A 14,448-nucleotide genomic window follows, 5' to 3' on the forward strand; every position below is an offset into this window, starting at 1 on the left:
CTCTGAGGCACTGGGTCCTGTCTCCGATAAGCAGGCTGGGGCCAGCATGCCAAACCCATGGCATCATGGGGAGTCAGCCGCTTCAGCATGAGGGCTGACGCAATGTCTCTCTCTCTCTCTCTGCAGGCAAGAATGGGACAAGGGCTGGACAGAGCTACGGAGGCTGAGCACATGGATGGGAGTACAGAGAAACTAGGTAGAGGTCTTGGAAGTCCAGGGCAGGGGGGTGACAGCGGGGACCCGGAGCTGGGGGCTGGCGGAGCCGGGGAGGAGCTGCGGAAAGCTGACTTGGATGAGGGCCCAGGCATAGAGCCAGCGGCACCTGCTCTGGAGAACGATGTGAACAGCCGCCCAGACGAGGGGGGAGAGGGTGGAGTGGGAGGAGACGACGGCGGTTCGGCTGCTATGCCACCTCCACTGCAGCCAGATGCCGGGAAGAGCCCAGGGAAGAGAGCACAGAGCAGCAAGTCCTCTACAGCTGATCCTCAGTCATCCAAGACCATGAGCCAGGAAGAAGCTGCTTTAGGCAATGGTGAGGACAGGGTGCAGAGCGAGACAGACCAACAAGTTGGAAGCAGGGGTTGCTTTGAACTGTATGTCGAGGAAGAGGCCCTTCATTCTAACTCCGAGGTCATCTCTGACGGCACTTCCGTTCCACTTGTGAACCCTTCTGATGTTGTGAGTGAATTGCTGGTGGAGCAAACCATGAGAGATTTTGCGCCCCTTGAGAAAGAACAAGGTAAGAAGACTGCTGACTCTAAGATGGTAGAAATGAGATATGTTGGTAAATTAACAACAAGTGAAGACATCAAGATCGATTCCTCTCACATGGAGGGAGACCAGGAAGTGTCTTTTTGTGAGCCCCTGGAAATTATTGAGGAGGTGTCTCCAAGTTCTGACAATTTGCTGGAAAATGTGGATATTTTTATGGCACATTTAAGAGAGGGAGAAGATTCCAAAGGGACAAAAGAACCGTACACTGTAGAAATCCAGTCAACCACAGCAAAGATTGGACCCCAAAAACACCAAGAAACCCCTAATGATTTGGGGCCTGTCCACCTGGAAAGCCGAGATATTGAGTGCTTTATTCCTGTAAATGAATTTTCCTCAATGACTAACCCACAAGATCTTCCAAAACAGGATGTAGAGCATGCCCAGGTTGGGGTGAATTCAAGGAAGGATCATACTTATAAATTTCTCAGAGAAAATCCTGATAACTTATCTGACCAGACCTATTCCAGTCCTGGGGATCATATTGCTGAAGTGATGTCCATGTGTGAAGTTTTGCACATTGGAGGTTCATCAGAGAAGAATCGTGGAACAGAAAATACCACACATCAAATGGATCCTTTTGAAGGGATAGGGGCGACAGTAGGTGACATTTCTGAGCACTGTCAACTTCGTAAGGATGAAGAAACCAAAAATGAAGATCCTGTTCCTATATGGAGTGGGCCAAACCAGTCTGAATGGACGACTCCTGAAGTTAGGACTTCTGCGGTGTTTGGCAACTGCCCATTGGATTTTATCTTGAGCTGTGAAACGCCCAACATCCCAAGTAAAAATGACGACGACCTGGCTGAGCTCACTACAACTTTTCATTCTGATCAATATGCCCCCAGTAATACTGTGGGTTCTGCTTCAATCAAAACGGGTCCAATCGTTGACCCTAAGAAACAGGAAGAGGAAGTCACACATACAAAACTTTCAACAACTCCTTCAGATGAGTCTCAGAAAAAAGAAGAAACTGATCTTTTGGCATTGCAACATGGACATACTTTTGACACTTCAGCAAACCACCAAAATGCAGGAGAAAGAGGAAAGCAAGATGCAGGACATTGGCTGCAGGAAAGGATACCTACAGGTGAGACACAAATGTCTAAACTTGACAAAGAGGAAGCAAGAGGAAGTACTTTCGGCTGGAACAGGTCTGATTTCAGTGGCAGTGGTATTGTAGAAACACAAGTGGCTTCCTCGAAGGATACTCCTGAGTTACTCAGAGCCCTTCCGGCATGCAGTCTAGCTTCATCCGGCCAAGTCACTCTATCATACACTCAAAGGTCCCCTGAGACAGAATTGCAAAAGTCAGAACTGCCAAACTCAGAAGTGCTGTCAACATACCCGGAGGGATTTGCGTATCTGTCCAGTCCGAATCTCTCAACTTTTGGGAATATCACAAATAATGAACCAGCTGCGATTATATCCACATCTGTAGAAGAGTTATCCAGATCTGTCCCAACTGATCCTCGAAAAGAAAATGAAATGTCATCAGCATTATTTATAGATGGAACCCAAAGACTTGCTGCTGTTGATGCTTCCTCCCTGCTTACAGATGAATTGTCTCCTAAAAAAGAAAGGCTGTCATCCAACATATACGTCCCCGAAACTCCATGTACAGAACCCTTAGATGACAGAGTTGTGGAAACAACAGATTCTGCTGAAAAACAAGCCTGTGCTGAAACAAAATCCTCATCTGACCTCGTAAAATGCCTTTCAAGGGACAGTGTGCAGTTTGACAGCAAACAGGATAAAAGCCTTTGTCTGCAGGATGTAAAAACTGACAAAAGTGCCCTGCAGCCTGATTGGTCTCTCTCTGAAAAAGATTCCCAAGCCTTGCTCCAAAATGTTCCCAAGTCTAAGACTGTTTTTGACCTTGTAGAGGATACAACCCATGTGCAGGAAAAGACAAAGCACCAAGATGGGACGAGACCTTTAAAGGCTGAGGGGAACATGGAGCAGGGGGTGTCCTTGAAAGTGGCACAAATGCTGAAGGCCTTTGATGCTCCAAAAAAGTTACCTGAAAAGGCACTTGAGAAGAAACCCACATCAAGGAAGGGTAAGTGAAATATTCTAATAACAGAACTATGTGAAATGTCCTAACAATATGATGTAATATCAGTTGTGACCACCTTTACTTCTCAGTAAGATTATGAACAAAAAAGACTCGTTAAGATGTAATATTAGCTAACAAAAAAAGAAAATAAACAGGTAAAGTATGGGATATACAGTTTTCAGTATGAGACGTGAAGATATTTTAGCTGGGTAACTATAACACAGACACACATGCAAATGATTTTCAAATTTTAAATCATGTACTGACAACATATGGGTGTATTTTGTATGTATTTTGAATGTGTTTGCCTATGAGTGCAGTATTTACAGATTCAGTCCTCAACTATTGTATGTCTGCTGGAGACAACAATCAAAAGGATTTAAATAGACCTCACTTTGTTTGATAGCAAAAGAAAAATAATGCAATGATTTATTGCTCTGATTTTGTGATAACACCTCATTTTACCCTGTAGAAGCAACCCAGTTCTTCGTTTGTTTTAACAATATTTAGCTCTGTTTCAAATTTACTAGACTATATCATGTGAAAGTGTCTCGGGGTCTAAACTGGATCCGTTTTCAGCATTACGCTGACTCCTTGCATTGATAGATAGGCAGTATCAACCACTAATTTGGAATATTCTTATATTACAATATACAAGATGTTTTGTGTCAAAGTCTGTCATCTATCTATCTAATTTATCTAGTCACTGTGAAGTCTGCAACAATTCCGGAAAACCTCCATCCGGGGATATAGCGCCACCCAGTGTCAAACACTACACCGGCTGACAAACCACTCTTGAAACTACTTTGACTGCTACATCCTATCGTGCAAAATCAAAATGAATCAAAACCCACATTTAAATAATGTTTATTCTATTTTTCATGGCATGTATTTTTCAAATTGGTGGTGATCAACATGTCTTGCTTCGCATAATTTCTGAAGAATACTGCGGCATGATTGTGTAAAAATCGCCTTAACAAATGCAGTTTACATTTTAAGACGGGAAGTGTAACTCCCTGACGATCCTCAATTGAACAATAATAATTATACAACTCGTGTAAATGTTACTGCAATTATATACTCTTTGTAGTGACAACCACCATATGTTCATCACACCGTTAAAAACGACCAGTTTTATACCAGGTAGAAGCGGTTTATAGGGCGTATACTTCGTATATTCGGGACACAAAATCCAGATGTCCACTAAGCTCCCACAAAGACCGGAGGAAAGAGACAGTTTGGTGTTTTCTTGACGGGCACCTCACCCGTCTCTGCCCCGCCTATCGGTAATCGGGGGCGGGATCCAGGGTGCCGAGTCGATACGCGGATTGGCTGCCCGATGCGCTTCTGGCTGCGCTGTGCAGGTTGTAGCGCCGGAGCTTTAAACGAGGCTGGGGCGCCAGGGGAGCGGGGGGCGTGGCTTCCGGGACTTCGGAGCCTGGATCTGGAGTGCGAGCACAGGCGAGTCCCAGCGGCCAAGGCAGAGAGGCGGAGGCGGACGGGAGGAAGCCTGCGGCAGGACGAGCCTATCGTTTTAAAACGCGCTTGGATCTTAACATATTTTTCACTATATTTTAAACAGCAGGTAAGGGTTTCTTAGATCTCAGCTTGACAGAGGTATGCTTGTTCTGCATGCTTGGAGATGCTAGGTGGACATTAAGTTAGGTGTATCATTGGTGAAGCTGCTAGCCCTGACGAAAGCGAAGAGCTCAGTTTTTTGAGAAATGAAGAAGAACGATACAGTTCTCAGATAAATACTTAGCATAAGACCTACGAACTGATTACCGATTATACTTTTGCCGGTATCGGCTTGAACACGAGCAGAATCCGGCTCGTTTCTGGGTCGTTTAAACAGGAAGCTGATTGCAATGTGACAGACTGGAGTGTGCATGAGTTTATTCTCCGGTTAGACACTGCCTATAGGTCGGTATTTACCTTGACTCGGCTTACCTAGGCAAACTACCCCAGGCGGCATCAGGTATGCTGGGTGTGATTCTTTGATTTGAATGGCTTTCAAGTAGATGGGATTTTTTATTCTCTATGCTGAGCTCTGCGATGCAACTAAATTAGCCAGCAAATGCAGCGTGTGCCTTGAAAAAAATCCCTCCGTTTTAAAAGGATTTGCAGCAATACAGGCAATATTTTTTTAAAGAAAGCTAACCTTTCGATCCAGAAGCTCTCGGTCTATTAGTTATTGCCATGCATTTTGTGTGCATTTGAGAGGGAATGTGAAATTAAGTAGGCTTGGTTATATGGTTTGAGGTCAGTATCCAGCTACGTATCTTTAACGCAGAAAACCGAAAATGCCACTAACTCATGTTGTGCAATTATTTCCTATGGGAGCAATATAATTAATATGTGTAACAAATTGAATGGTGATGAATGAAACGTAATACATATGGGAGGGAACGCTTATGTAACACTGCTTCTACTGTTTGGCTTGATTTTGGTATAATTAAGTGAAATAATTGGGTCTGGATGAACGAGTTAACTAGCGGGTGGGAAGAGACATTTCGTCAAAGTGATCCGTCTAAATCAACGCGATTTATAGTATTTTGTAGGGATATGAACGACTCAGCTGGTTCAGGACATAATATTATAATCGATTTGGCTTCCGACTGTTGTACAGTAGATTGAGGCAGGTCCTGTCACGAATGAAACCAGAAATGTCCAGTTCCCTGACAAGATTGAATGCTTTTCTTAAAATGCCATTCCTAGCTATGCACTAAGGGAAAGCATAAACGATTTGCTGTAAAATAAGCTGAAAAATAGGTGCAGATCCTACTTAAATTTACATATGTTCTCTAACAGCCTCAAGTCACATTCAAGCAAAATTCTATTTTCTTTGCAGATTAACCTTTTTATCTAGTCTAGCTGGTTTAGCTGTTTCCCTGTGATTTGGATCTTGGAGATAAAAATGGCATTTTTCATTTTTATGTAATTTGTGGTTTGTTAATTACTTAGGAACATGTGGATAAAAATTCATAGATTAGCCTTGGAACTTATTGCGGTGGCACAGTGCTGCTGTTAGGATGTTGGGTCTGCCATGTATTAACCCACACAGAGTACTTAATTCTTGAGGGTATTTCCCTGCCTCTTTCGTTTCGACTTAATGACAAGTGATGGGTATCTCAATGTTGGGCTATGGTTATGTTGTTTGTTGTGGTGTTTGTGGGTGTTTTTTCGGCACAGTCATGTTAACGTGGTTTCTTTTGGCTCGTACATTCCGTAGTGGTATTTCTGGCACATGTTTGAATCACAGTGTTTATCAATTAAAATGCTGCTTTGATTGTATCTGATGCTTATGCAAAGCAATCAATTTCCAAAAGTCAGCATAAATTGTTTGATTATTGCCCATTAATATAATTACACAATCTATTGGTGAACCTGACAGGACATATCTCTTCTGAGAGAGCTTGCATAAAGGAGAGGATGGTGGGGTCATCCATTTATCCGTACATCCATCCATCCATCCAGTATGGGGTTGCAAATGGCAGATATACTGCCTGACCAGGATGCCAGTTTATTGCAGGCCTTCTAAACAACCACACCCTTGGATTATGCAGAGGAATCTCACACAAGTATTCCTATTGAAATAAAGTAGTGAAGATATGGTTCCCATTTCTTCTCATATTAAAAAAAATGACAGTCCTACAAGAAAGCTGGCGCTAGACGAGGAGATATGTAGCATTTATGGTTGACTCTTCTATTCACTATTCTGTGAAACATCTCCTCCTTCATTGCAAACAACATTGTGGAATGCATCAAAAAACCTGGAGTGTTGTTAGTCTGAGTGGGAAGACAAAGGTATCACTTGGGATGGGAAAAGTCTACACAAAGTGCAATCAGGCTGATCATAAGGTCTTTTGGCACTTTTCCATCACACCGGGTACCGTACTTTTGGTACTTCGAGAAAGTACCTCAAGTATGGTACTTCAAGGTGTTGGTTTTCCACTGCTATAAAAACTGGCATTGGCGCCAAATGACATCTCTGCTTGAGGCAGGGGATTTTGTACTGAATTTGAAAAATGGGATGTAGTATTATATAGGGCTGGGCGATGTGTGATATTAATACCAACATTACATTATTATGCACATGCAATTCTCACATCGCTATTAAGCTAGATTAAGATCAGGCTTTTTTTTTACTTGCAGTTATGTATACGGACAATATAGCGCAGGGAGTTTTAAGTTTCGCTAAAACATTTTTATTCTGTCATAGAAAGAAAACCTTAGTTAACTTTGTGATTTGAATTATTTGTTCCTTTTCAAAATTATCTAGTGTATGTTTAAAAATCAGTTTAAAGGTTACCTCTGCTGCTTTTGCATGAGGGCTGCATGTGTCCTCGGAGACCATCATAATCATTTTCATCCTTGCTGGTTTAAACACTCCTAGACAGGTTTCGGAGAAATGTATGAAGTACCTTCTTGCTTTATAAATACCCCAATATTTATTACAACAAAATCACACTGCTATATTTCCACATCACCAGGATGGGACGGCACACTATATGCTATATATGTGATATGTGTGCTGTCCTACAATATTAAACAAAATACTTTTAAAATTTTTGTCATGCAATTCTAATCTTTTTTTTGTATCTATTCTTCCGACCAGACGGCAATTAATAATTTATTCACTTATTGTTGTTTTCTGACTTCGTAACTGTTTTCATGCCGGTGTTTGTATTGTGTTTCAGCGTCGCACTATTTCCATAACCAATCCACCAAGAAAGCATTTCCAGTCCTAATCCAATGTACCTAAGTACCACAGAAGTACCCCAGCTGGTTTGGCATTTTTAGTACTGGAACTTTTGCTACTGGTACTCGACCAGAAGACAATGGAAAAGGGAAAGTACAAAAGTACCGTACCAGAAGTATGGTAGTTGGTGTGGTGGAAAAGCACCCTTTCAAGCAGGTTCTAAAAAGGTTTGTGCCTTCGAGGTGAATTCTTGGTGTGTTTTATTTGTTGTGCTTTGACATATTAATGGTAGTCCTGTTCATGGAATTTTCTTCATCTGGTCTTAAACATCATGCAGGTTGGCTTATTGAAGGTGTGTTTCCGTCACTTAAGGAGACTCCATTCACAGTTATTTTTCAAGATGACTAATGTTGATTTAATTTTTGAACCTAGGCTGCCTTAATTGAAAGATGTCAGTCCAGGTCATCATCCCTAATCGTTTCATCAATCTTGTCAGTATCAGCATTGACAACCTTAAATTAGATAAATGCTTGTAGTTGGGTAATGGGAAGTTGCATCGTAATTTTAATGTATAAAAATGTTGCACAACTTATGCAGGCTCCGAGGTATTTTTGGTCCGTTTAGTGTCTGACTATACCAACATTATACCATATGCATTTTTTCTTACCTTCAGCTAATAAACTCCTGCCAGTAATCAACTGTGAATTTATAAGTAACAGAGATATAAAATGAGGTAATTCCAATGTTTCAATAATTTATTGGAATTCTAAAAAAACATTTTTTCTGTACTGGAAGATTTTCTTTAAATTGAAGATTCTGGCATATACTTGCACAGATAGAACTTTAATGAAGATATTTGTGTTGAAGTATCTTTCTTAATGGAACATCTTCTGAGACTGGTACGTTCAAGAGTTATTCTTAAACCACAACACTGCCTGGCTCTTTGTCAATGAGTTTTGGCTGTGTTAATTGTTCTGACTTCTACTGAAACATTCTCAGTCAAAGACGGCCTCAGATTCTGACCCTGTGGGAAGTTTTGGAGAAATTTTATATGGGGAAGTATCCATGGCTACACTGTGTTTATAAACTGACCTGAATTTTGCACAGTGATGGGCAGCGTGCTCCAGCGTTCTGGCACTGACTTCAGTGTCTGTCGTCGTTCTGGACTGAGGAAGTTCCAGAATGTTGTGCTTCCTCTTGCATGAGCTGTCCATTGTTCCCGTTGCTATGCTTAAATGCCAGCTAAAAGGGAATTTTGCTCACAAGTGCTGTTTTATTAGCCCCAGTGTCAAATTGGGAGTAGTTTTTGATGGGGGATTTTACAGGGATTCTGTGTATCGTGTAGCAGCAGTTTTGATGTGGACAGTACTATAGTACTGACCACAGAAACCCCTAAATGAGTAAGACTTCTCTGCACAGTATGGGTAGGTAGGGGTAACCTAGGGGTAATCTGTTAGTAATGATAAGAGATCCTTGTGCAGGTCGCTCTAGTTCTTTCATGTTCTTTCGGGTAACCTACTGAACTGGGTGGAGTCTTTACGAGACGCTACCCAAGCCCTATCTCTCAGACCTGGACCAGTTCACTATTGCAAGTACCGCATATCATAAGCCAACACATTTGAGTCCTTACAGCCATGGAGAGGACGGGCTAGGGTGGGGGCCATGGGGTAATTTGGATCCTGAACAGAGCCATTTATGGTGGTGAAAAATGTGTCCAATCTAAAATAAAAAAAGACATTTGGGTTCTTTGGAGGCCTGCAAGCACTTTAACTTTTCTCCAGCCTTATGTCAGAGGATAGCAATGTGCCTCAGTTCTAGGGGCACGCGAATCTGCACCGCGCAGATTCTCGGAGGTACACACGATTCCTCCTCTGTTTTGTGACCGGTGGTCAACCGTGGAAGACAGTGTGGGTCTTGGTGATTGTAGGAGAGCGGAGCGTTTGTGCAGTTCTGCCACGGGACCAATGCACTTTTAGTCTTTAGATATGGTTTCGCCAAATGCTGCAATTTTAATACCGTGTGCTTCCCATTCCCTGGTGTGGCCATTTTGTGTGATGACATTGAATTCCACAAAGCAAATACCTGAAGAACTGGTAGAAAGCTGGGCTGTTGGGAAGCTTAGAGACTAGCAGGATCTCTGAAATTGTCCCTGATCCTGGCAGGATGTGACCCAGGAACCTCGGGTAAGCCCCATAGAGCGGCCCAATGACTTAAAACTCACCATCTGTTTAGATTCCGCCGTGTCTCGTATAGAGAGATACTGGATGGGGCACGCCTCAGACATGTCCGCCCAGAGGCCCCAGGCCTATGAAGGCAGCCTGATCAGACTCCCGAACTACAGAGCTCCTGCTCCATGTGGATGGAGATGCATCTGGCAGCTGAGGTCCATATTCATATACCACTCTTACCTCTAGTGCTTTGAAGGTTATTTTATGTATATTATTATTTTTGCTCCCTTTACGTTTGAGCCCTATCATGGATTATGTGGAGAAGAGTTGTTTATTACGCCTCTTTTCTGACATTTAGCTCTTTACCTCTGATAGTGCTTCATCTATGAGGTCACCGCATTATATGTTAGCCTCCTGTAGGTTGTGGTTGGTGAGGAGGAGTGAAAATATGGTGTTGGCGATGTGTGTACATGTGTTTGTGCGTGTTTAGTCATGGTAAGGTTGCGGCAGCCTTTTTCAGGGTCACCATGGCAACATTTTCAAAAACACAGCACTCCTGTTTTGGTTGGTGAGGAACAGTGTTCTCATCCATCCAAGTAGAAACCCTTTTCCACATGTCATTTATCAGGGCGTGAATTACTTTTGGAAATGGGTGTGTTGTGCCTTTTTAGTTTTTTTCTTCTTTTTTTTTCTTTGTAGTTTCTTTTTAAGCGTGGCTGCTTATTCCAGTTCACTTCAACGCAATGAGATTAATATAGACAGGTTATATGTGAGAATGAGTAACTGAGCGAATACAAGGCAGTAAATTAAAATTGTGAAATTGTGCCTGGTGTTCAAACAGGGTGTTTGCTGAACATAGTTGTCCACAGTGGTTCTGAGATTCCGAGATCCTGCTCAATGACATTCTTGGGCACGCCTTGTTTAGGTGAGGCTATGTTTGTGCGAGCACTGTGCCATCTTTTCCCCCCACCTCCCCCCACACCAAGTCAGTGTTTGCTTTGCCCAAGCTTTTGAAAAGATAGTTGCAAGCCAGCTATGTGTCTTTGTATTTAGCGAGTGCATGATGTCGTAAGCAGGTCGCTAAGCAACACTGAAAATGATGAAATCGATTTATGGATTCCACGTGTGCTGATGTGAAAGATTAGTGTCTCTACCCGGCAGTCGTGGGGTGTGTGTGTGTGTGTGTGTGTGTGTGTGTGTGTGTGTGTGTGTGTGCATGTACGCACGCAGATGCTTGTGTGACGCAGCCCTTCTCGATTTGGTCGCCGAGGTGTCTCCCAGTCCTGCTTCTCACTACACCAGGCTCTGCTCCTGGCTGCAGGCTGCATGTTGTCATTGTCTGGGTTTTGAAAGGGATGGAAGTTGAATGAGCCCCTGCCCAGGCTTCCTCTAGGGCCCAGACCTCAATCACATAAACCAATGGTGAGACCATGCGGAGACATGCAGACAGCAGCAGTTTTTTTTTTTTTTTTTTTACTCTGAGCTGAAGGGATTCCTTCTCACAGACTGGATTCCAAAGCCCTTGCTGACTCTGTACTCAATACCTGTGGTGCACCAGCTTGCCTACAGAGCCTCATTTCATACATAGACTGCTAGTGGGATGGACTGTGTCTTTATTTATACATGATATCATCTACTCAGAGTGGACCTCATCTCAGTCGTGTGATTTATGGTTATGGCAGTTTATGCAGAGTAGGTGAAGGTAGAATACCAGAAATTAACCAATAAAAGCAGATGGAACCATCTCCAGGGTATATTTTACCCTCCTGGAGTGAACAATATTCTTCCTAGGAAGTAATTTTTTTCCTTTTTTTTTATTTTTAAATATATCACAAACATTGAAAGATATTACAGCTAGAAAACGACATAAAAAGAATTTTACCATGGTGTTGGAGTTGAGGTTTAAACTCAAACCTGCATTCTGAAATATTTCAGAATACGTTTGCATATCCCCACATTCATCATCAAGTGAGAATACCAGGGAGGTATACACCCCGAAAGTGGGTTTGGGTTCAAACCCTAACTACGACATTGTGCTAAAGTTGACTTTATATTCAGTTTTCTGAATGTAATATCTTTCGACAAAAGCAAGCAACACCTCTTGGTTTTCCAGATTTCTTTATGGGCAAATTTTTATATTTCAGTGTTCATCTGAGCACTTCACATTCAATAGCCCAGCTGTCTTGTACAGTCCCTGGTTGTGAATGGACACGATGCAATTATCAATAAATATGTATAAAACACTCATAAGAAATGACACAGTGTGCATGTCCCCTATAGTTTATGCTTAAAGCACACTTACCTGGACATGTCTGTATTGTTTAGGTTAATATTTATTAGTCCATTAATTCTATCTTTTGAACTTTAAATGGACACAGGACAGTATATTGCGAGGGAACACAAAACTCTTTCAAAAAGTATTTTCCTATACAGACCTCTTAGGGGCTCTGTATGCTGCAGCTCTTTAGAAAAAAAAATCAGAAGTGCATCGCTGTCCAGAAACATGTATTTTTATTTGTTTTGTGTAAAATCATATCCACAAAAATGCATCCCAATTTGTACACCTGAAATATTTGTGGATCGCGTTTGTGACATCTGCTGCTTTTTATTTGTGTCCCGTGGGGACTTTGCAGAGCTTTAAGGTTCAGTTTGGAAAGTGGTATCGCAGAATTCCTTCCTTGCCGTCCAAATATGAAATGGCTTCCATTCCACATAGTCGCTGCTCCATAACGCTGCTTTGAAATCTGCTCCATTGATGTGAAATCTGCATGGTCGGGCGTTTGACAGCTTCCTGGACCTGGATCGTTGTACCATGCCTGTTCGTTTGACCTGGCTTTGCTTCCGCGTTACACAACCATCTCTTCCGTAAAAACTTGATTCCATCTGTTCTTTTGGATGTTTACTGTCCGGTTTCTCCATCACTGTCACCTCGTCCTGTGGCCGTTTAGTAGAATGAGTCCCTGAAAGTGCTTGGAAAGATAAAAGCTGAAATTCTGATGCAGCTAAGTCAAGCACAAATGAAAGAGAAGGAAATGGTTTGTGACTTTAAGGAGCTATCCATTGTCAGCTGTTATGGCTTCCTGGTCTTCTGGTGGAGCCCTCTGTGCTGCTCAGCCCTCTGTGCTGCTCAGCTCCATCATGACGTCCTGGAGGTTCTAGCTTTAGCTTTTGGTCATTGTAGCCGGAGCCTGTCTGGAAAGTGACCTCTACTTGTTGGCTTTTCAAGATCACGGGGACATAATGTTACTTGTTCAACGAATGATAAATGCTATGATTTTTATGTTTTGGTTCCTGTGAGATCTTTCATCTACAAAACGTTGAGTGTTAAGAACAGCTACTTTTGTTAGTCAAATCTGGGGTTTGTAATTAGTATTCCTGTCTGCTAATCCAAAATGAACCAGCAGCTAGCTTGATAAACCTCTGTACTGTTTGATAATCTCTGGTTGTCTAGGCTATTATCGGCCAAAAAGCATAAATAAGAAAAAAGGTGTATAGTGTTTTGGAAAAGACTGCGATAATTTCTTGTTGCCAAAGTATTGTCAGCTTATGAAATCGGTGAGTATTATTCTTTTTTTCCTGTGAACAAACTGATTATGATTAGTTGTAGTATACTCAGTGACAAAGTTAAGCACCCTGAAGTGATGCTCTGATTTTAGATGTAATTTGGTACCTGTGCAGATCAGCGATGTAAATGATTCGATTTGCAAGGAGCTGGCACATCTAGTCACCAGACACAGAGGATGCCTCGTAGACACATTAGACAGCATTACCAGCACGTAAGGGAGCTTGATATGGGTGGCATTGTGGGTTTGCATGAGGCCGGGTGGTCGTATTGTGCAATTGCCCAGCATGTGTGGCATGCGGATATCAGTCACCTGATGTTGGAACCAATGGGCACGTGTGGGCACCCACACACCGTGAAGGTTCTGGTCACCCAAGACGGATCTCACCAAGGGAGGATCGCCATATTGTGCACCAAGCATTACAGAACCCCATGACATCTGTGCCTGCCGTCCGGACACTGGTATTGGACTCTCTACAACACCTCGTGTCATCCTGCACCGTGTTTTGATGACTGGCATCAGCCAGACTACGGGTTCACCGTCCCATGCGTAGGCTGCCGTAACCGGGAGGCATGGATGATGAGGAGTGGCATCCTACCGTGTCCAGCAATGAATATCGATTCTCAATTACCATGGATGACTGTCGTATGTGTGCATATGGTGGCGCCAAGGGGAGAGGACCAATCCTGCCAATGCTGTGGAGGGACATGTGACTTGTATTTATGTTCATTATGAATATAAGCTACACATGGAACTATCGCTATGCGCATGCGAGAGGCGGAACCAACTAAATTTAATTCTAACTGTACCATATATAAAGTAGCATCTTTATGCATGAGTAAAAATATTCAAAACACTGTTGTGTGCAAAGTACAATGAAGTTCTTACTTGAATGCCTTCTGTACAGACTACAGACAATTAACAGGACAGTGCAACATTACAGTAGAAAAAATACCAAGTAGGGCTTGGCCGTGTTAATATCCACACCACGTCAGGCACATGCAATTCTCATGATCAGGCTTTTGCATACCTTCATACTGTACTGACATTATGACAAGGCATAAGGTATTTCCATAAACAACATCCATACAGTTCTGGTATTTAGAATCTTGGTGATAAAATCTGCTCAGCATGGGCAGGTTTAAGTTCTGCTGAAACATTTATACTCATAAGGAAACATCTTGG

General features: G+C 42.4%; 1 protein-coding gene across 3 annotated transcripts in view; it reads left to right on the top strand.

The window, feature by feature from the left end:
- LOC111854879 (coronin-1C-A-like) overlaps positions 1-14,448 on the top strand; it is a 43,437-nt gene that overhangs the window by 2,294 nt on the left and 26,695 nt on the right. For 2 of the 3 annotated variants that reach the window (XM_023833351.2, XM_072709042.1), the window contains one exon: positions 127-2,833. In XM_023833351.2, the coding sequence (XP_023689119.2) occupies positions 133-2,833 (2,701 nt within the window). In that variant the 5' untranslated portion in view covers positions 127-132. Of the gene's footprint in view, positions 1-126; positions 2,834-4,242; positions 4,416-14,448 lie in introns of those variants that run through there. The other variant, XM_023833352.2, reaches the window with a different exon arrangement.

This window comes from Paramormyrops kingsleyae, chromosome 2 (assembly GCF_048594095.1).
Source record: "Paramormyrops kingsleyae isolate MSU_618 chromosome 2, PKINGS_0.4, whole genome shotgun sequence".
NCBI classification, from domain to species: domain Eukaryota; kingdom Metazoa; phylum Chordata; class Actinopteri; order Osteoglossiformes; family Mormyridae; genus Paramormyrops; species Paramormyrops kingsleyae.